We start from the raw sequence: 21,547 nt of genomic DNA, 5'->3' as shown, positions 1-21,547 counted from the left end.
CACTGTGATTACATCAGGACCTCTCAGCTAATACAGGATAATCCCCCCAAATCAGCTGATTTGAAGCCTAATTCCACCTGCAAAGTCCCTGCCCAGCAGCCTGTAGATTGTGTTCGATCAAATAACTGAGCGATGGAAACTAGAATTCTGCCCACCATTCCTGGCTCGGCACTCTGTGTCCAGCACCAGTCCTCAACCTCCCCTCTGTGGGAATACAGAGGACCAAGACCGCAAAGAAACCCTCACAGAGGTGACGCCCGGCTGGAGCCATAGGAGTAGATGAACTCACCAAGAAAGTGGCTGCAGGGAGCAAACGATGGAGAGAGAGCCCAAGACTGAGCCCGTATTTGGGGTGAGTCACTATTATGGTGCCGTGCTTGGGTCCAGTGTTTTACCTATAACTAAACTGTAAAACTATATTTAACCACTCTGGGAGGCAGGGCACCTACTCCCATTTTACAGATGAGGAAACTGAGGTCCTGTGGGGGCGAACCACTGGCTTAGGTCACATGGTGAATCTGTAGTAGGACTAGAAACAAACATTAGTCTATAACTGACCAGGCCAGTGCCTTTCATATCTCAGGCCTTCTGGAATGAACCACAAAGGAGGGTCACTGGAGACCCAGCACAGGGAACGAGTTTGGGGTCTGAGGTCTAATACTAGGGCCTTCGGTCCTGCCACTCTCCAGGTGGCTCAGATGGGGAGAAAGATGAGGTGGTTCCTGCACACCTGAAGGATAGGCCATCCCAGAAGCTGGACACCTTTATCCCAAAGCCAGGGGCTTAACTTTCCAAATAGCAACCATGCAGGGTCTTTTCTCAGACATTTGCCTCAAAGCACACCCAAGGGGCATCCAGACAGGGGCTGATTTATAAACTGACAAAGATCTGCTTTATCTGAAAAGACAGTGTCTGCTGGCACTGCTAACCTTCATGCAGATTCAGGGCCCACCCTGAGCGGTCACCCTGAAGCCCTGTAAGTGCCGATTCCAGAGCCATACCCAGACCTGCTAGTCAAATCCCAAGACAGAACTCCAGGAATCTGCTTCCCCAGGAGCCTCACAGGCAGAGTCTGGGTGAGAACTAGGTTTCCTCCTGTCTGAGGGAGGGAGACATAAGACAGCTCAGATCTGACAGGCCAGCCCTAACAGGCTCTGACCACACCGAAATGCCTCGGGCTGCAAAGGAGCAGGGTGAGCAAGTGCAGTAGGTCAAACCTGGGTTCAGACTCCCTCTGCACGCTTACTGGGAACGTTACCATCAACTCTCGGAGCCTCAGTTTCCCCATTTGTAAAATGGCAGGTCCACAACCTGCCACTTGGCAGGGTGATGACCTAAGTGAAGAACCTGGTCCCACTGGGTGCTGCAGGCAGGTCTGATCATCCTCTCCTCTCCCTTGAAGCAACCCCTGTGCATGTTTCCTTCATTGAAGATGTTCATTGTTTTATTTATCTCACACCCAGACTCTTATAAATCATATTCTTCCTTTTTCAGATTTGCAAAAAAGAAAAAATGGCTCTACAGCTGCTAATAGGACTTTCTCAGCAGAAAGACTTTAGACTTTCTGGGGGGGCGGGCGGGGCTAGGGGTGGAACAAGCTCATAAAAACTGCTATCTACTTCCTCTAGTTTAAGTTCATCCCAAGGCTCAAGGGACAACCAGGGGAATGTGATTAATGAGGATGGGAGATGGGGGCTCTGGGGTGGGGACAGGCACCACCCTCGCCCATAGTGCCTGCCAGTCCTGACAGACCAGAAGATCTAGGACCCCGCCGCACGGAGCGGTCCAACTCTCCTCTGCCCTTCATTGCAGAGAAGGAGAAAGGGGAGTGATGTGGCCAGGACGGGAGGTCGAAGGTGCTCCACTCCCACGAGCCTGGCGCTCCGGGCAGTCCTACAGGGTCCCGCCTCCTCCCCCCGCCTCCCGCCTCCTCCCCCCGCCTCCCACCTCCTCCCCCCGCCTCCCACCTCCTCCCCCCGCCCCCCGACTCCCGCCCGGCCCCGCCCCTCGCGCCCTCCCGCCCCGCCGAGGCGGCTTTTGGCTGCCTGCCCCGCGGCCTCCGGAGCCAGTGCGCCGGCCGAGTCGCAGCCACCGCCACGATGTGGGCCATCCTGCCGCTGCTCTGCGGCGGAGCCTGGCTCCTGGGTCCCACCTCCTGCGGCGCCGCCGACCTGGCAGTGAGCTCCCTAGGTACGGGGATGAGCGCCCCCGGAAAGGGGCCCGGCAGGTCGGAGAATCTGGGGACCTTGGGCGGGTGGGGACTCTGGGCTCGGGAGCAGCCGGGCAGCGCATTTCCCAGGCCCGAGGCTCAAGGGCTCTGCGGGTCGGTAACAGGGATCCAGCCAGGGTGACCTGTGTGACGGGGAGGGGGGCGGGAGGAGGGAGAGGGAGAGGTTTGGAGGGCGGGCGTCTCGCGTGAGCAGAGGAGCGGGTGGCTAGGTGCCCAGGGTCCCCTTTGCTCGGGGCGCTGCAGAGACTAGTACGCCACAGTAGTCTGCGGCCTCTTCTGCCCTCCACCCCCCATCTGGAGACTTAGAGGACGTTGATCTGCCCGTGCCGGAGGCAAGCAGGGACTTTCCAGCCTTTCCTAGTAGCTTCCAGGGACTTGCACATAGGGGATCCCCAGAGGTGCCTTGAGAGCCTGTCTGTACAATGGGCTGGACGAGCTGTTTGGAGGAGTGACTTGCACTTAGAGCAATAGCAGTTTTAGCCCCTGAAGACTGAGGGTGTTTGTTCCAAGGGCTCAGGGTGGTAAGGCCCAGCCCCAGGGCTCCCCCTTATGGCCAGGTGGGCTGTGAGTGGCCCAGCTTCATGCTGTTCTTACACCCCTTCTATTGCTGGGGGTCCAGCCACCTCCCCCGGCTGAAGGCTCGCCCCTGCAGCCTCCCTCCTGCCCTGCCACTCCCCACCCTCAGCCTCTGCCCACTGCCCACAGGCTCTGACCTCAGCAGACCACCAGCCCCCTCACCCTGAGGACAAAGAATTGTAGCCAAAGAGCAGCCTGGGGATGGGACAGAGATCACTGGGGCTGAATCTTTTCGACCAGAATCTTGCCTTATTCCTCCCGACCCATTTGTCCAAGGAAGTCCCCCAGTCTTGCAGACCTGGGAGGACGCCCAGCTCCAGCTCAGTCCCAACCTAAGGAAAACCCAGCTGCCCCCAAGCCAGGGCTTTGCTTTACCCTGGCTGTGTCCTGCGTGGAGGAGGAGGGCTGGTGCTGGAAGCCGTCTTAACACCAAAGCAGGGCTTGGCAAACTTTTCCTTATGTAAAGGGCCAGATAGTAAATATTTCAGGCTTTGTGAACCACACAGGCTCTGTAGCAGCTACCTGTGTTGAAAGCAGCCCTAGGCAGTGTGCAAATGAATAAGCAGGTTGTATTCCCGGAAACTTTTACTTATAGACACTGAAATTTGAATTCAAATGATTTTAAGGTGCTACAAAATGTCATTTTTAAAAAACCATTCAAAAGTGTGAACACTGTTAGCTCGTGGGCCATACAAAAACAGGCTAATCCCTGTTCTAGACACTCCCACGTGGTCCCCTGAGACAGGGCAGTACATAAAGGATGTGTGCTTTCTTCCAAAAGTCACAATGGATTGAAATGGATCTATCTGAGGTTGGGGTGAAGGGTCACCAGAGATCTTTCTCGCCCAAGGTCATCTCTGGCTTTTTCTTCTGCTGACCTCCAGCGAATGAGAACAAATACTGGGTTTTCACACCTGCTTGTTGCTTTTGAAACCTCTGGAGGCACACACTGGTCAGTTGTCCTAAACTCCATCTGCCTTAAATCTGTCTTCCTCTGAAGCCATCCGCTGTAGCAGGGCCTTAACTAGGATTTGCAATCCTCTGAAACCCCACGCAGGGCATATATTGGGGAAATGTGCATTTCTTCCCCTGGGAAAATGGCTATCACTTGCTTTCCGGAACAGATCTGTGACCCACAAGGGGAGATCCTAAATTCCATACAACAGTGATCTTCAAACTGTGGGGTGTGGATCAGTGGGGAAACACAAAAAAGTTCCAAGTGATACCGGCACAGACAGGGAATCTATTTCCAAACCCTTTACTTCCAAGAGAAGAGAGGACCTCACCAAAGTATCAGCTGCTGGGGTCCTAGAAATAATGTTGCGTAATAGAGCACCATGTGATTTGGGGCGTAGGAAGGAGTGCAAGGAATTGAGTGACATTGCTCTAAAAATTGCCTTCTGTTCCCAGAAGCAATAAGCAATGAACAATCCTGTTTATTTGAGCAGAATTTCTCAAGCCTTTTAAAGGGCTGAGGCAAAGACCAGAATTAATGCTAACCCATTCAAGAAACTCGGTAATAGTCACCCATGAATATATAAATCCATGGGGAGGGGGGTTGTTAGTAAAGTTTAATTTACCTCATTAAGAGATGCCTTTCCGATACAAGTTTACTTTTTATGTTTAACAAATACTTTTCATAAGGTATATTTGACATGTTTTAATCAGTGTTAATAATGATGGTGATGATGATGACTTAATCCAGAATAAATTTTTATAATAGTCAGAGGCATATGGGTCACAGGGAGTAACAGTAATTTAAATTTATACTTTCTGTTCTTGTTGTTGCATAAAAGGATGCTAGAGCGACCAAGTATAAACAGATACTCCCTTAGGGTAAAATTCTGTGAGATGTGGGTGGAGATGGGAGTTCAAGGAGAAAAAGAAACTATCTGAAATATCCAGCTCTTATAGAAGGGCTTGTTCATGTTACTGATGGTGGATATCAAATCATGATGGTATCATGGATCTTTTTGGCTAGCTTTAAAAGAATGATGTAACATTCTTATTTTTATATGTCATTCTTTACAATAAGCTGGAATACATCCTTTGCAGCTATGAACATTTGAAATGCAGTTTTTAGATAGCTTAAAAATGTACAAGGGTGGATATAGCAGGGGTCTACAAATGACTGGCCAGCCCGTTTTTTGTAAATAAAGTTTTATTGAAACAGTCACACCCCTTCATTTTCACACACAAGGGCAGAGTTGAGTAGTTATAACAGACTGTAGAGACAGCAAAGTCTAAGATATTTACCATCTGTCCCTTTAACAAAATTTTGCCCACACTTGGGATATATAGGTTTTGAAATTAACTTCTTCCTGAAGTATAGCGCAGAAAAAGGCACAAATCATTAAATATGCATTTTAATGAATTTTCATAATCTAAATATACTCGTGAAACCAGCACCCAGATGAAGACATAGAACATCACCAGCACCCCAGAAGCCCCCTCTGTACCCCCACTAAGGACCACCACTATCCTGACTTTTAATACCATAGGTTAATGGCATGTAGTTTTTCAAAATTAATTTGGAGTACAAAAGCGGTAAGAGTTTGACTTCCTCTTCACGTTCGGCGTTAGATAACACCATTTTGGGTGCTTAAATTTAGCCCAGTTCCCTAAAATGCAAATCAGTTCTGATGTGCCCTACTTGGCTATAGACGTTACTGCGAGACACCCAGGCCTAATTTTTTTTTTTTCTTTTTTCTTTTTGCAGAGAAGTTTCACTTTAAGTCATGGATGTTGCAGGTCAGTGTCCAACTTCTTTCTGAAGTTCTTCACTTCACTAAGTTTCCTGTTATCAAACGAAACTGTGCTGGATTTGAGATAATGAAGAGGGATTTTCCAACCCCATCTCCCTGGGTCTTTCCCAACCGGGAATCGGTCAAACGCTGGGAACGATTCAGTTAAGTGAATTCCTTCCAAACAGTGGTCCCCAGTGATGAAGTTGGCTAGCAGCCTTTCAAGCCTTGAGATTCATTTCTGTATTTTGTATTCACGTCACATTGTGTGTTTGCTGCAAAATCAGTTGGAAAACGCTAGTGTGCGTATTTTTGAAACATGGTGATGTCTGCCATTAACTTGACCTAGTACCAGTTGCGGCATCCAGAGGTGACCTGCACTTGGCAGGTCCTTCACCAGGGCCTCTTGGTCTCTTGGCTGACTCTCTGGCAGCTGCATGGGCTTCATTCTGGCCACAGGTCCCCAGAGGCAGCGGGGCGGGGGCGGGGGGGGTTGCTTTGTAACTTCCTGACTTTCACCACAGAGACCCAGGGCAGTGTCCTGCCTGTGTTACAGATTTGGCCTGAGAATCGTGGCAGAAAGAAAACCTGCCATCCTCCTCTTAGAAAACAAAACTGTCTCCCTCTGGTGAGCTGCATCCTGTTTCTGTGACTTATTGCTCATGTGTTTTGTTTCAGCACCAAAAGAAATACAGCTCGGAGGAGTACCACCACAGGCTGCAGGCGTTTGTCAGCAACTGGAGGAAGATCAATGCCCACAACGCCGGGAACCACACATTCAAAAGTACCGTGGGGCACCTTTCCTGCGGGCTTCTCGCCCATGGCAGGAGGGAGCATCTCAGACGGGGAAGGAAATCAATGAGCGGCGCCACTGATTAAAGGGCCCACTAGGGGCTTGGGGTGGACGGAGCAGCAAGCCAGGCTCTGAAGCTGGGCTTGGCTGACCTCAGATTCTGGCTCCGCCATTATTTTCTGAGATTCAAGGGGTTGTAGCTTTAGGACGATGCTGGTACCCCTGGATGGTTGTGAAGTTTACGGGAGGTGTACAGAAGCCCTGCCCTGTTCCTGCCATCTGTGGGTCCAGCCCAGATGCTAAGCCCCTGGATTGCTGTCGGGGCAGCCTCTTTAGAGATGTGCCCTGGACTCGAGCAGCCTCTTAGGACATGTGCCTTCCCTCCGGGTCAGTTTCACTAGAAACACACACACACTGCGTGTATACTGAGGGCTCAGAAATGACGGCAGTGTCAGCCACGTTGGTGTTGTGGGCAAAAGCATGAGGTGGAAGGAAACCAGAGCTTGAATCTCACTTCTGCCCAGTATTGACGTGTGACCCCGCTCTGAAGTTTTACTTGACTGTAAAGTAGAGAGGATAACGCTCCCCTCGCGGGTTAGGAAGACTGAAGGAGGTGGCAGGTGGGCAGGCAGTTGGCGCAGGTGTGCTGGTTCTGTACCCTGCCGTTCACCAGACTCACTGATGGGGTATCTAAAAATATGGGTGCCCAGGCCCCACCCCAGACCCATTACATCTGCATCTCCAGGGTGCAGCCCAGACATTTGTACTGTGGAAAAACTCCCCCATGGGACTTCCCTGGTGGTCCAGTGGGTAAGACTCTGCGCTCCCAATGCAGGGGACCCGGGTTCAATCCCTAGTCAGGGAACTAGATCCCGCATGCATGCCACAGCTAAGAGTCCTCATGCTGCAACTAAAAGATCCCACATGCCGCAGCAATGATCCCGTATGCCACAGCTAAAACCTGGCGCAGCCAAAATAAATAAACAAATATTACAAAAAAAAAGGAAAGAAAAAGAAAGAGAAGGCAAGCTCCCCAGGGAATTCTGAAGCAAGTGAAGTTGACCTTGATATATTGAATTACAGTTGAACAATGCGGGGTTAGAGGCACTGACCCTCTGCACCGCTGAGAATCTGAGTATAATTTACAGTCTGCCCTCCATATACACGGTTTCTCTGTATACCCAGTTCCTCTGTCTCCACGGTTCTGCATCCAAGGATCCAACCAACCTGGGATCATGTTGCACTGCAGTATTTACTACTGAAAAAAATCTGTGTGTAAGTGCATCTGCCCAGTTCAAACCATGCGGTTCAAGGGTCAACTGTAAAATCAACTATACTTCACTAAAAAATAAATTAAAAAAAAATTTTTTTTGAAAGGGTCAACTGTACATGACATTTAAAAATTTAAAGGAGCCAAGTTGCAGGGGGCTATAAATCGGACACATGTGAACGTGGGGTTTCATTATTTTTTCTCTTTATTAGCGACTTACTGAGCTCCTCTTTGTTGTTGTGTTTTTTTGTTCGTTTATGGTTTTTCCTTCTCTTTTTCAGTGGGACTGAACCAGTTTTCAGACATGAGCTTTGCTGAATTAAAACGCAAGTATCTTTGGTCAGAACCTCAGGTGGGTGTTATTCATTGTGACCAAGTCTGAGTCTTTTCGCTCAAACCTTTGGAATCAGCTCATAGCCCGCTCTGCTTCCAGAGCGGTTCGGCCCCTCCCCAGCTGCAGCTGGGGGGCCCCCAGGTTCTTGGGGGATCCAGACGTGTCAGCTCCCAGCAGTTCGTCAGTCCATGCTCATGGCCTCATGCAGACCCCAAACTTAGAGTTGCTGGAGAAAATACAGTTGCCCCTTAAAACTGAATTTCAGATAAACAACAAATAATATTTTAGCATAAGTATATCCTAAATATTGCACAGGACAGACACTACAGACTTATTCATCATTTATCTGAAATTCAAATTTAACTGAGTGAACTGTATTTGTATTTGCTAAATCCGCCTACCCCGTCCTAACTACCCCCAATCTGGGCTCCCAGAAGTACCTGTCATTTAGCATTTGGAACCAATGGGTGGAGGTGGGATGGTTCTGACAGCTACAGTCTTTCTTATTCTCTCTTGGTGATTCCACTTTAATTACATACTTTTCTATCAAAACGGCTTCTCTTCTTCCCCCTGAAAAAAATGTAATTCGTTGTTTCAGAATTGCTCAGCCACCAAAGGTAACTACCTTCGGGGTACTGGTCCCTACCCACCCTCCATGGACTGGCGGAAAAAAGGAAATTTTGTCTCACCAGTGAAAAATCAGGTATGCATGACAATCCCACCTTTCCCCCCACACACACCAAATGGCCACATTCTCAGGCAGTATGCCAGGAAGAAAAACTCAAAAGAATCCCAAAACACAGAGAGTATATCCCCAACTCTATTTTTTTTCTCATCATCTCTCTAGCTGCCTTCCTCTGAAAGGCTGGGAGGTCATTGTTTTTATGGATGGCTCTGGGGGATAAAAGTGTATTTCTTCACTGGGCTGAAGTTTACGCATCCCCCTTGTTCCACCCCGCTGTGTAAAGTTCCCCGTTGGCCCTAGGTCTCTTCTACAGTCACCCAAAACATCACGTTCTCTGTGCCCTTCAGTAACTGCACACCGGGACCCCGTTCCTATTGCCCACACATCTTTTCTTCCCCATCCTCCATACGCTGCACGAGGCACCAGGGCCCAGCCCCTCCCTGGCTGGCTGCTTTCCCACAAGGGAGCTGCAGGTGGTTAGTGAACAGAATGGAACCCAGCGTTTCAGACCTGTTCTCAGGAGCACCCCCGCAGGGCACAGCATGCCTGGCAAGGGGAGTGGCGGCGTCTTCCCCGCACTCACAGAGGTGAGGACCCAGCCGCTGGCTGGAGGGTCCCAGCACATTGCTCTGTCCTGGAGAGACTGGACCCACCCCTTGCTGTCCCCTGGAAGAAACAGTGCAGTGGCCTTCTTCAGGAAGATGCCGACCTCTCGATCCCAGGAAATACAGGTGAAGGTTTCCCTCCTGGAAGCACTTTGCTTTCCACTGAAACTCTCCATGAGAAACATTTTCTCCCTTTCCTTAAAGCCACATGGCATAGCTCCAAATCCTCCCAGGCTCACTGGGTTCCCAGAACCTGCCTAGTGATCTAGACGTTTAAACCAGCATCCGGAAGCCGAGACAAGTCTCCCCTCCCAGCAGTCGGAGGGGTAGAATGAAGTCAGCCCTCTGCCCCAAGCCCCAAAGGCAGCTTTTAGACCATCTGAGAATTCCACGACCGTTCAAAGCAACAAGCGTTAAATGTGGAAGCCCGAAACCTGCTCACCCTGTGGGCAGGTGAGAAGGGGAAGTCTGCCAAGAATGTTCCGGGTCCTTGTGTTAACTGACCCTCGGGCAGGACGGAGCCCCGGGGTGGAGGGGCCAGAACAAGGCGATTACCCTCATGGGTGTGTGTGGTCTCTCACTGTAGACACCATGCGGTTACAGATACGGCGACCGGATCTGACATTAGCTCAGCAGCCTTGAGGGTTTCTCACTTTACAGAGGAGGAAGCGCTGAAGGTACAAGGCAAGCAGATGACAGAGGGCCCTTCCATCCAGGTCTCTGCTCAAGGCCAGTGCTGGCCACTCGGCCCTGCCCTGCCTCCTGCAGTGGCGGCCAAGCCCAGCCTCTGACCAGCCAGAGACGCTCTGACCAGGCCCTCCCTCCCTGCCGAGGGAAGGCTTTGAGAGGAAGAACTGGAGCCCGGGGTAGGGTGAAGGATCTTTCCAGGGAGACAGCAGTGAGGACTCAACAAGGACAGCGAGGACGGGAATCTTAGGAGAAGTTTCAGAAGTAAAATATGGAAGACTGAACCAGCAAGGGGCAGAACAGAGACCAAGATGCGGCTGAGAGAAAAACACAAACAACAGCTAATATTACGGAGCCCGTGGGGTAACTGCACGACGGGCAGGATCTCATCTACCCCTCTGACAAACAGCCCTGTGAGGCAAGCACGGCTGTTCCCATGTTACAAATGATGAGACCGAGGGTCAGAGTGGGCAGCAGCTCGCCCAGGTCGCACGGTGGGTGTGGGGCAGAGCTATGATTTGAACCAGGCTGGCAGGTTCCAGCGCCCGACTCTGAGCCCTCGGGAGGCGCCGGGAGGAAGGTGGCTGGGCAGCGGCAGTGACCGTGGCAGAGGACGGGGAGATGGACGGGTGGGTCAGGACACACAGAGTCTGAGGGGTTTGGGGCGTATACGGGTGGGATCATCTGGGAGACAGGGTGTCTGGGCCTGGGTGGAGGTGAGGGCTGAGCGTTTGGGGAGTTGTCAGTTTAACAGTTGGGACTGTGGGTGAGATTGGAGGTGGAAAGGTGATAGAGAAGCTTCTAGAAACAGGACTCTGGCGAGGCCTTCTGTTGGAAGACAGTGGGAAGAAGAGGAATCAGCATAAGATTCAGAAGTAGAGGGACTTCCCTGGCGGTCGAGTGGTTAAGACCCTGCGCTTCCACTGCCGGGGTGTGGGTTCCATCCCTGGTCGAGGAACTAAGATCCCGCATGCCAAAAAAAGATTCCGAGGAACAGAAGAGCACAGAGTGGGGTCGGGAGGGAGGGCTCTAGCGTGTAGGCCGGTGGGGGTTGGTAGCGGGGGGCCAGGACTGGGAGTGCACGGGCACTCATCAGCGGTGGCGGCTGCTGCTTCCCCTGTGCGAGCCTCGGCCTCCTCGTCTGCAACACAGGGAGAAGGATGCCGGCCTCGCGGGCCTCGTGAGGGTCAGCATGGACAGTGTGGGCCAGGGCTTTGTCAGCTGAAGTCACGGGAGCCCGCGGGGTCCTGGCCCCTGACCTCCCTCCCCCTCCCCTTGGCCTCTAGGGCAGCTGTGGCAGTTGCTGGACCTTCTCCACCACCGGGGCCCTGGAGTCTGCTGTCGCCATAGCAACTGGGAGGCTGCCCTGTTTGGTGAGCAATCAGCCATGGTGCTGGGGGAGGGATGCGGGAGAGGGGTCACAGCTTCGCTCCAAGGCCTGATTCGGAGGACCAGACCTGGGCCGTCAGGCTTCTTTGTGGCTTTTGCTGACAGTGCCATTTCAGTTGGACTTCAGGTGTCCCAGCCTCACGGACATGCAGCGTGCAGACCTCAGCTGACACTTCAGAAGGAATGAGGCTTGTTGAGGAGATGGCCCAAGGGCTCATCCCTGGGTGGGTCGGGGTGTTCCTCGGTGTGGCCACCTGGGGCCTTCCGAGAGCAGAGCCTGCCTGGGAGGCAGCCCTGTAGGAGCTGTGGCCCCTCTCAAGCTGGTCACCTTCAGGCAGGGAAGAGCGAGCAGGGACCCCTGAGCCCCTGGAGTGAGGGGTGACTGCCCAGCCGCTGCCTCCTGTGTGGGGAAGAGGGGCCGGCAAGGCTGGTGAGGGCCGCCAGGAACCGGCTTGAGGGAAGGCCTGTCCCCTCCCCCTCCCATCTGCCACCACGGGACCCCAGGAGCCACATGTACGTGCACACCTCCAGGGCCCCCCGTGTCCTCTCACCTGCCCGCTTGGCTGCCAGGCCGTCGCTGAGCTTCTCCCCGACAGGGGCCGGCTGCTGGGGAGACAGCCCTTGCTCTCCGGGAGCTTAGCATCTGGTGCCCTTGGGCCCCGGGCGGGCGGGGCCGCAGGCGTGGGTCCACTCGGGAGGCAGGGCGCTGGAGGCGCCCAGCTCACCGGGCGTGCGTTCCTCCCTCCAGGCCGAGCAGCAGCTGGTGGACTGCGCCCAGAACTTCAACAATCACGGCTGCCAAGGGTACGGCCCTGACCGGGGTGGGGGGGATGGGGTGGGGGGTGGGGGTGGGGGGTGGGGGGGCAAAGCCCCTGCTCATTTCCCGGGGTCACTTCTGTCGGGCCTCGTACGGGCCGGGCACTGCCACAGCCTCTGCCCTCGGTGGGAGCAAAATCGGCCCCGCTTGTGGAGGGGGAAGGTCACCTAACACGCCCAAGGTCCCTCAGCTGGAACGGGCAGAGCTGTAATGCAAGCCCAGGCCTGGCTGGTTCCAAGATCCACCCTCGTTCCCTGGTGTCACCCGGATTTCACCCCATAGCACACTTGGCCTCGCTGGCCACCAAGGCCTCTGGCGAGTGGCCGAAAGAATTAATAGAATGAGAAGCACATCATCCTCCAAAACCAAGATCCACACACAGGTGTCTGGTTGGCCTTTCCACAGGTTCTCTAAAGCTCTAGCCACCCCAGCTTGGCAGGCCGCGTCGAGGAGCTTTCCTGTAGATGTGGTGCAGGGTTCAGGCATAAAGGCTGCGTCTCTGCTGGGCCTGCTTTCCTGGCCCTTTTTTTTTTTATTATTTATTTTTTTGGCCATACCACATGGCTTGCAGGATCTTAGTGCCCCGACCAGGGATCAAACCCGAGTCCAGTGAAAGCACTGAGTCTTAACCACTGGACCGCCAGGGAATTCCCCCGACCCACGGGTTCTTAGGGATTTACCCACGTTTCTCTGTGTCTCCAGCCCTCATCTCCTCCTCACGTGCTCTGAGACCTTTCCTCGGGATGAGCGGCTTTCCCAGAACATACGTGTGTAAAGCCAGGCCCTCGTGCTCCCCTAGGGCACGCTCCCAGCCTCGCCTCCGCTCGCCTACCTGCGGCCCATCCCTCTCTCGGGCGAGTCCTGGGAAGGCCCGGTGCTCCACCTGCTCTGACAGAGCCAGCACGAGGGCCTCCACGCTCGGGCTGCGTCTGGGAGTCGGGGGTGAAGCCACGGCCTAGTTGCTGGTCCACCATCATATCATGGTTAGCCTCATGGCTTTTTGGTCTCTTTCCTCTTTGCAACTTATAAACACCACCCGTCACAGGTCTGAAAGGGCATCCTGGGGCCCCACCATTTTTCCGAGGGATGTTTGCTTTGGTTTACTTCATTTTTTCGTTCATGCAGCAAGTACGACAGCACCTGCCCTGTATGTAGGCACGAGGGATACAGCAGCTGATGGTCTAGCTGTGCCGCAGGTGGGGTGGTGACAGATGCTCTGGACAAAACCCAGAAGGGACAGGCGATTGATGGGGAGTCGTGGCTGGATAGCTGTTGAGTCTTCTTTACTCCAGGAGGCAACACGAGGTGGAAGATCCACCTTTGGAAGCAGATCCTGGCTGTAGCTCTGGGGCCCTGGGCAAGTTGTTCAGCCTGTCTGAGCTTCAAGAAGTAACAGCAGCTACCTCCCGGGGTTCTGAGGGGTTGGAAAGTCACGTTTGCAGAGCACCTGCCCAGGCGGGGCCCAGTGGGCACGGTGGTGGCAACGACAGTCAGCTGGGCAGATCCTGTCGGGTCCTTTTCCTGACAGAGCGAGGGGCCTGGCTTCCAGAGGTCTCTGTCCCACGGAAGCACGTGTGGCTGGACCTTGGACCCTCCTTGATAGCCTCTTCTGAGTCTGTTGAGCTGTATCCTGAGGCCGGGCAAACAGGGTGGCATTGCTAGCCCCTCGGAGACTTCTCTGCCCCTGGGACATGCCCCAACCACGGCCTCCCAGCCCTGCCAGGGCAAACGTCTCCAAGCTCCAGCCCCTGCAGGCCCCGCCTCCATCGGGGCCAGTCTCAGGTAGGCACAGCTGTGTATGCTTCTTGCAGGGGTCTCCCCAGCCAGGCCTTCGAGTACATCCGGTACAACAAGGGCATCATGGGTGAAGACACCTACCCCTACAAGGGCCAGGTAACTCTGGGCAGCCTGGGCTCCGTCTTCTTGATCTGCAATGCTCCCCATCTCCGTTCTTGTCCCAGCCTCAGAACACATCTCTTCCCCTGCACCCCTCTGGAGGACTCCCCACTTCCACCCGTATTCTCAGAATTGTCTCTTGCAGCTCACTTTTTCCCCTCCTCTACTTGCCCAAGGCCAGCTGTCAGCCAGCCGGGGGGGCCTCTTACCGCCCTGTGTGTGGCAGCACCGTCAGGCTGCCCCGCCCTGCCGTGAGTGCACCGGGACGCCGTCTGTTGGCTTCTTCCCTCCCCGTTCGTGCGGACAGCACTCCTGGGCCCACACCCACTTTGTCCAGGGCCTCCCCTGCCATCACCTCAACCCCGCCTTTGCACGGCTGGGCACCTCGACTGTCCCACAAACCCGGGATTCCTCCTGTATCTCCCCTCTCGGCGATGGGAGGACCACCCTTCCCTAAAATGTCTTGGCGGCCAGTGGTCCGTTCTTGGGGCGGCTCCCTGACCCAGACCTCACCTCAGTCAGCCTTCTGACCATCTTAGACCTTCTCGCATCTGCTCCTTTGGTCCATTCTGTGTCCCTGCCTGCACTCGGACCTTGGCTTCCCTTCACCCTAGATCACTGTGGGTGCCCTCTCCTTGGCCCCCCACCCACCCACCCAGGGGCCTCCAGAGTGGCCTCTGAGACTCAGCTCTGACCACACCCTGCCTTGTTCAGAACTCTTCAAAGGCTCCTCAGGGCCTGCAAGAGAAACTCCAGACTCTTCGGCCTGCCTTTCGAGGCCTGCCCTCCCCCCACGTCGCACAGATCTGTCTTCCCAGTCTTGGCTTTTACTTCACTCTCCCCTTCATAAGCCTTATGCTCCCACCCACCCCCAACTTGCTGGTTCCTAAACGTCAGGTCCTGCCTTCTTGTCATCCTGACCGTCTCTCCCGCCTCAGAAGGGTTTGATCTTCCCTCCGTGTGTCCTCTGCGCCTGCCTCTTGCAGGTGAAGTTCCTTGGGCTGAGACTGGCCCCTTCCTTGTGCTCCCAGCAGGTGCCATGCGAGCCCACCTCTGCCAAAGCCAGCACAGGACCCTTTCCTCCCACTAGACTGTGAGGTCCTTGAGGGCAAGGAGGCCTCTAGTTCCCTCACAAGTGACCTCATCACCCAGGCCCTGGGACCCGTAGCTTTCGCTTTATAAATGTTATCAAATTGCATAGGGGAGGCCTGAAGTCTCAGCCCGGGGCCGAGCATCCCTAACCTGTATCCCATGACCTTTGCCACCCTGAACAGGATGGTGAGTGCAAGTTCCAGCCCAGTAAGGCCATTGCTTTTGTCAAGGATGTAGCCAACATCACAATGGTGAGTACCGATCCTTCTCTCGGATAGGGAATGTGTTCTATCAGGAGGCCAGTCTCCACTGCCGTCAGATGGCCAATGGGCACTGCAGGGCAGCCTTTCTGAGCAGCACATCACTTTGATTCAAGAGTTTTGATTATCCTTGAATCTCAATCACCATGACGGGGGCAGGATGGAAGACAGGAGGGAAAGAGCAAGAGACTAGCATTCGGGTGCTCTGGTTCTGACCTGGGTCTGTACAACTCTTCCATCTTGTGTTTCAGTTTTCTTGTCTGTAAAATGCAAAACTTAATCCCCATCCTACCAAAGAGGATGTGAGGATGTGTGTGATGTCGGGTATGTGTGTGAGAGATGGAATGTGAATGCACGGAGTATGAATGTGTGTCAGTCAGGATAAACCAGGTTATGCTGCAGGAACAGCTCCAGACTCTGGATGGCTTAAAACAATCAGATTTTATGTCTCATTCGTGTGACGTGTCCCTTGGTTTAAGCAGGGCTGTTCTCTGTGTTCTTGGCTTCACTCCAGGACCCAGGCAGACGGAAAGAGTGGTAAATTATGCATTGGCTCTTAAAGCCAAAACAAGTTACACAGCCACACCTAACCTCAAGTAGACGGGGAAGTCCATAACTTCAGTACAGTACAAACCGTACTCTGTCCGAGAGGGAGCTGGAATAAGTGTGAACAGCCCTCGTGACTCCACTGTTTGCATGTTTGCAAGCACGGGCGAACATGCATAAAGAGTGAAAGAATATTTCCACGGGTGTGTGTAGGTGTGACGTGTGCTGATGAGAGCAGTAGGCTGAGGGTGTGTGCCCACAAATGTGTGCGTAAATCACAAACATGATGACTGTGTAATGACAGTAGCTACCATTTAATTAAAGCAGGTGCCATGCAGTCAGCAACAGTAATGAAATTTATGGAGTGCTGACAGGAGCTATACCAACCACTTAGCATGTATTACCAAGACAGCCCTAGGAGATAAATGTCATTATCACCTTCATTTTATAGGTGAAGAAAGGTTCAGAGTGGTTAAGTAACATGCCCAAGGCCACAAAGCTAGAAGTGGAAGCTGGATTTGAACGGAAACCATGTCATTCCAAAATCTACACCCTGTATTTGGGATATTTCTGACTATGGTAGATTTATCTTCAAACAAGAGCCAGTGGGCTTCCCTGGTGGCGCAGTGGTTGAGAGTCCGCCTGCCGATGCAGGGGACGCGAGTTCGTGCACCGGTCCGGGAAGATCCCACATGCCGTGGAGCGGCTGGGCCCGTGGGCCATGGCCACTGAGCCTGCGCGTCCGGAGCCTGTGCTCCGCAACGGGAGAGGCCACAACAGTGAGAGGGCGCGTACCACCAAAAAAAAAAAAACAAGAGCCAGTTTCTCTTAGATACACTCACCAAGGGCTGACCGACTCTGGCCCATTCGTATCCCATTAGGCAGTGAACCGGGAGCTCAAAGGTATCCCTTTTGCCTGGTGCCCAGGAGAGCCTTGCCCATGGCACCTGCAGGGCCCTAAGAGCAGGCCAGCACTGGCGTCTGGCCCTCCTTGGCAGGGCCGAGGGATGGCCACAGGAATGGCAACTCCATGACATGCTCCCCCTCTAGGCGAGCAGGCCTCCGTGCCTTCCTGGTCTCATCTGCCCTGACCTGTCTGTGCTCACGAGGCCTTTTCTGAGCACAGGGAAGGGAGCGGCTTGCTTATCAGGCAGCCGTTTGCTCTTTGCAGCCGTGTCACTGCCTGCCCCTCCAGGGAGGCAGGACGGAGGAAGGGCTGGTGCCCCAGCCCCTCCAGCCTGACCCTCCCTCAGCAGAGCCCTGGCCTCAGCTCACCCTCATTTCAACTCCCTAAGTCTCCAGCCAGGGGAATGGCCTCCTTAGCTCACGCTAACCCAGTGGGTCCCAGCAGGGATGCTTTAAGAAATCCTGCTGCATGGGACCCACCCTGGAGATGCTGATGTAATCGTCTGGGGCGCAGCCTGGGCACTGGGATTTTGTAAAGCTCCCCCGGTGATTGCAACTGCTGCTCTCGCCCAGTCTCTGCAGCTCTGTTCCAAAGCCGCAGCCTCCAGGAAGCCTCTGACTTCCTCATGCCACCTTCCCCACTGGATGGGGATGCATCCTCCTCGGGCACACACACACATTTCTACCACCGTCTGGGCCTTATCTGCTCATGGACTTCTAACCCCTGAGTTCTACCAAAAAAAGCTCCTTAGACTGGCGTTGTGGGTGCAGGGGTTCCTGCGGGTGGGAGTGGGGGAGTCACACCCATCTCTGCACCCCCTGGTCCATGGGAGGGCCTTGGCATGTGGCTGTGAGTGAGCGAGTGAATGAGTCCATGCTGTACCCTGGGCCTGACCCGGAAGGGTGCAGGATTCCCTCGGAGCAGAGCAGGGAGGGGGAGAGAGAGGAGCGCACGGTCCAGCCCAGCAAAGCCGAGGGAGGTCACAGGGGAGCCAGGATTTGGGAGGAGGGGCCCACAAGCCAAATAAAAAACCCCAAGGATCCCGGCCATTCAGGCACAAGAGGGCAGGGGCCCCCATACCAGCCCCCAATACCCAGGGCTTGGCTCTGCTGTAAGGAAGGGCAGCTCCCCCTTGGCGGCAGCTTTTTGGCCTAAAACAGACTTCTCTTCCCTCCTCAGAATCATCGCTTTGAGCCTCTGTCCCCTACTTTGGGGCAAAGGGCCATATTTCACAAGTGGGGTGGGGAGGTGGCAGAGGCCACGTGTGTCCACCTGTCGGCCCCTCTGTCCACAGAACGATGAGGAGGCGATGGTGGAGGCGGTGGCCCTGTACAACCCTGTGAGCTTTGCCTTCGAGGTGATTGATGACTTTCTGATGTACAAAAAGGGTGTCTACTCCAGGTGAGCCGGGGAGGGGCTGGGTGGGCATTTCGCACCTTCCGCCAGTGCATCAGCCTGCAGCCCTGAAGGTCAGGATCCACGGTCCCCAAGTGGGAGGAGGAGAGGCGGTCACATGGCTGGTCAGGGCTGGGGTCCCGGCCCTCATCTGAGCCCAGAGCTCACCCTTCCTCAGCAGAAGAGCTGCCTCTCGTGATGAAAACCTGTGTTCAGAAATTTGAAGATGTGAAATAGGAAATGGCTGCTCTCAGACACCAGAATCCCATGCTGAAGCCTCCACCGCAGGGTTTTTCAGGAAGCCCGAGTTCTCTAACACTGGTGTCGTCTCACCCAGGCCTCTTGCCTGTTTTGCAATATGAGTTCGGCCACTTCCGGTAGCATCTCCTTCATGGCCCCCTGTCATCTGGCCATTCCGAAGTGCAGGTGTCCTCCAGGGCTTTCTCCTCAGCGCTCTGCCCTCTTCTCACACACTCCTTGAACTCCACGGCCAGCTGTTTGCTGAGAAATTCCAAGTCTCCATCCGCCAGCCTGGTCTCTGCCGGGTGTTAGACCCACAGATCTAAGGGCCTCGCCGCAGCATCAAGCTGGATGGCCCGTGGAAACCTGAGATCCTGCATGTTTCCGTCCCTCACCAGACGCTGCCCCATTAACACTGCTCAGAAGCGTGCCCTCCGCTCCCTCCCCGTGTCTGTGCCCACCGTTGCCTCCTTCCTGCTCTGTCCTTGTGCCCTCACCACTGGTCCGTCCTCCACTCGGAGCCAGAGTCAGCCTTCGGGAACACCCTTCTCACCACTCCAACTTCTCCATCCTCCAGCATCTCCCCATCTCGTGTCTTAGCTCGGCCAGGGAAACCCTCGTGATCTGGTCCTTCTTTCTCCAAGCTCATCTCCCGTCAAAGCCACCCGCGTCCTCCCTGTTCCACCCCGTGCCCCTGCCCCACTGAAGAGCTCATAGTTTTATGCGAGTCCCCTGCCTCCCCAGGGAAGCCTTGCCCCTGCCCCACCCCGTTCCCACCTGGTTGGATCCCCTTCCTCGGGCTCCTGTCAGCCCCCCAGCCGTCACAGCCCTCGGTCCACTGTATGGAAGTAGCCTCTCTGCCATCCTCCCTGTCGAAGGAGGCGTCCTAAATCCAGGAGCAGAGTTTTGCACGCTGCTGGTGTCTCGCACCTCGTCCCTGGGCCTGGCACGTACCAACAACTCAGTTACACGTCGGCTCAGTGATCACACGACCACTGCAGTTTGTCCTCTTGAAATTTTCAGAATTTCCTCATGAGAACCAGTTCACTAGCTAAAATGAGAAACCTGTGTAATTGTCCCAAATACAAGGTAATCTTAAAATTACATACAGTGGCAACAAAGCAATGCCATGTGAAACTCCAGCCGGACACTGTTGCCCTCAGAAGGTGCAGCAGGAGGGCTGCTCTCTCCTTGTTATGAAAGAGGCATCGGAAAGCGTCAGGTGTCAGAGCTGGGCCAGCACCACGCTAAATCTCGCTCCTTTGGGTGAGAAGAACCCAAGGGGCTGAAGAGAATACTTCTCTTTCCCTGTGACTAAACGAGAGTTAATTCACCACCTTAACTGCCTCCCAGTCCCCGCTTTGGGAAACCTTGCTCTAATTCACTTCTTGGATGTGATCGACTCACCTTTTTTTTTTTTTCCTTTGGCTGTGCTGCACGGCAGGCCGGATCTTAGTTCCCCTACCAGGGATCCAACCCACATCCCCTGCAGTGGAAGCAGAGTCCTAACCCCTGGACCGCCACAGAAGTCCCACATATTTTCCATATTTCAAGCCTCTTTCATTTTCACTTTCCAGTACTTCCTGTCATAAAACTCCAGATAAAGTAAACCACGCAGTCCTGGCTGTTGGGTATGGAGAAGAAAATGGGATACCCTATTGGATCGTGAAGAACTCTTGGGGTCCCCAGTGGGGAATGAAGGGGTAAGCAGCTTCCAGGTCCCGTGTGCTGGGACGGGGCGTGACTGCTCGGGTCTGGGGGCCCTCGGAGTGTGCAGGGGGTCTCCTCCACCTCAAATGTGGCTTCCAAGAAGGGGCTGCTAAACAGAGCCTTTAGCCCAGGCCAGGAAGAGGGGAGCGTGAGGATGTAACCCTCACACCCCCAAGAAGCCTCCAGCAGCCCCTCTCCCATCCTGGACCCCAGACTTTGATGACTCTGTGTCCGGAACAGGAGTCCATTTGGCTCAGGAGGTTCTATGACCACCACTAGGAAACAGTTCACAACACAGGACGCTGCTGGGACTAAGCCAGCACCTGGGAGGGCCTGTGGGTGAGAAATCCAAGCACCAAGTTTACCTGATGGCTGACAGCCCCTCCTTCTAGAATGGGGCTGGAATCAGGTGGCCTGGGTACATACCTTGATGGGACTTTGTCCCTGTCCCTTCTCTAAGACTCCGTGTCCTCACCTGAAAAGGGGGTTTTCATCTGTTACCCGAGGGGTCCCAGTGGTGATTAAATAACTACATGAGGGCCTAGGCAGAGCTAAGAACGGGGCCCTCAGCAAACTCTGGGACAAGTTAGATATGGACAGAATAAGGAAGAGAGTTCAGGGGGCAGCCAGGTGGAGGGAAGGAGAAGTTACTCACAGGTCAGAGATTTCCTGGTGGTCAGATAAACCCAGTACTGCTGTTTTGTGAGCAAGTTCAGAGGGCCTAATCCCTGGAGTCAGACCTTGGTTCCAGAAGGGCCTGTGGAGAGGAAGCTGCCAGCCACGCCTCAGCCCCTCCCTCTGTGCAGGTACTTCCTCTTGGAGCGCGGGAAGAACATGTGCGGCCTGGCAGCCTGCGCCTCCTACCCCATCCCCCTGGTGTGAGCCGGGGCTGCAGCAGCAGCAGCGACTGGTTGGTGGATGGAGGGAGGACCGGGCAGCCTGGGGCCTAAAACCCTGCCCTGGAGGAAGTGAGCGGTGGGAGACCCCCCACCAGGGCCCTGAGCCTGGAAACCCAAAGAAAACGACGAGGAAGAATTCCATGGAGCAACAAGCCCACGCACGTCTTCTGACACAGAGGTCACCACCAGCCATGTGCCTTAAGCATGATTTTTAACTGACTCAGCGCCACATGGACCAAGAATGTTTTCTTCCCAGAAGGGCTGCTTTTCCCATTTGGAGGAAGCTCCACTGACAGTCTTTTCTGTGGTCTTTATTGAATAAACCTTCAGTGAGCACCTCCCCGAGTCAGGCTGTGTGCTGGGGCCTGGGCCTGCCTCCGGGCCCTGGCCTCCTAAGAGGGAGGCACCAAGGGGTGGCCGGCTCTCTGGCTGGGAGGACGGCGTGGGTGCTGGTGCCACTGTCTCCCAGAGG

At 54.4% G+C, this 21,547-nt stretch overlaps 1 protein-coding gene across 2 annotated transcripts; it reads left to right on the top strand.

Annotated features, from left to right (window-relative positions):
* Nucleotides 1–2,056: 2,056 nt before the first annotated feature.
* On the top strand, nucleotides 2,057–21,413 carry CTSH (cathepsin H). Of its 2 annotated transcripts, none has more exons than XM_060005313.1 (12): nucleotides 2,057–2,190; nucleotides 5,526–5,557; nucleotides 6,229–6,334; nucleotides 7,895–7,965; nucleotides 8,546–8,650; nucleotides 11,211–11,297; nucleotides 12,062–12,117; nucleotides 13,942–14,023; nucleotides 15,301–15,369; nucleotides 18,126–18,232; nucleotides 20,044–20,169; nucleotides 20,983–21,413. In XM_060005313.1, the coding sequence occupies exons 1-12, from the start codon at nucleotides 2,100–2,102 to the stop codon at nucleotides 21,056–21,058; spliced, it is 1,008 nt and encodes a 335-aa protein (XP_059861296.1). In that variant the 5' UTR covers nucleotides 2,057–2,099; the 3' UTR covers nucleotides 21,059–21,413. The 2 variants fall into 2 exon arrangements, with proteins under 2 accessions (XP_059861296.1, XP_059861297.1); XM_060005314.1 differs by having other exon boundaries at nucleotides 2,116–2,227.
* Nucleotides 21,414–21,547: the final 134 nt, after the last annotated feature.

Source organism: Delphinus delphis, chromosome 2 (genome assembly GCF_949987515.2).
Source record: "Delphinus delphis chromosome 2, mDelDel1.2, whole genome shotgun sequence".
Classification (NCBI taxonomy): Eukaryota; Metazoa; Chordata; class Mammalia; order Artiodactyla; family Delphinidae; genus Delphinus; species Delphinus delphis.
The sequence above is the reverse complement of the archived record's forward strand: the minus strand, read 5'-3'. Positions and strand labels throughout refer to the sequence as shown.

What these genes read in the sequence shown, in the direction of transcription:
- CTSH (XM_060005313.1), top strand. Translation starts at nt 2,100, where the DNA reads ATGTGGGCCATCCTGCCGCTGCTCTGCGGCGGAGCCTGGCTCCTGGGT. An exon ending in ATCTTTGGTCAGAACCTCAG is followed by an intron (nt 7,966 to 8,545) that starts GTGGGTGTTATT and finishes TCGTTGTTTCAG; the next exon opens with AATTGCTCAGCCACCAAAGG. An exon ending in AAAAAGGGTGTCTACTCCAG is followed by an intron (nt 18,233 to 20,043) that starts GTGAGCCGGGGA and finishes TTCACTTTCCAG; the next exon opens with TACTTCCTGTCATAAAACTC.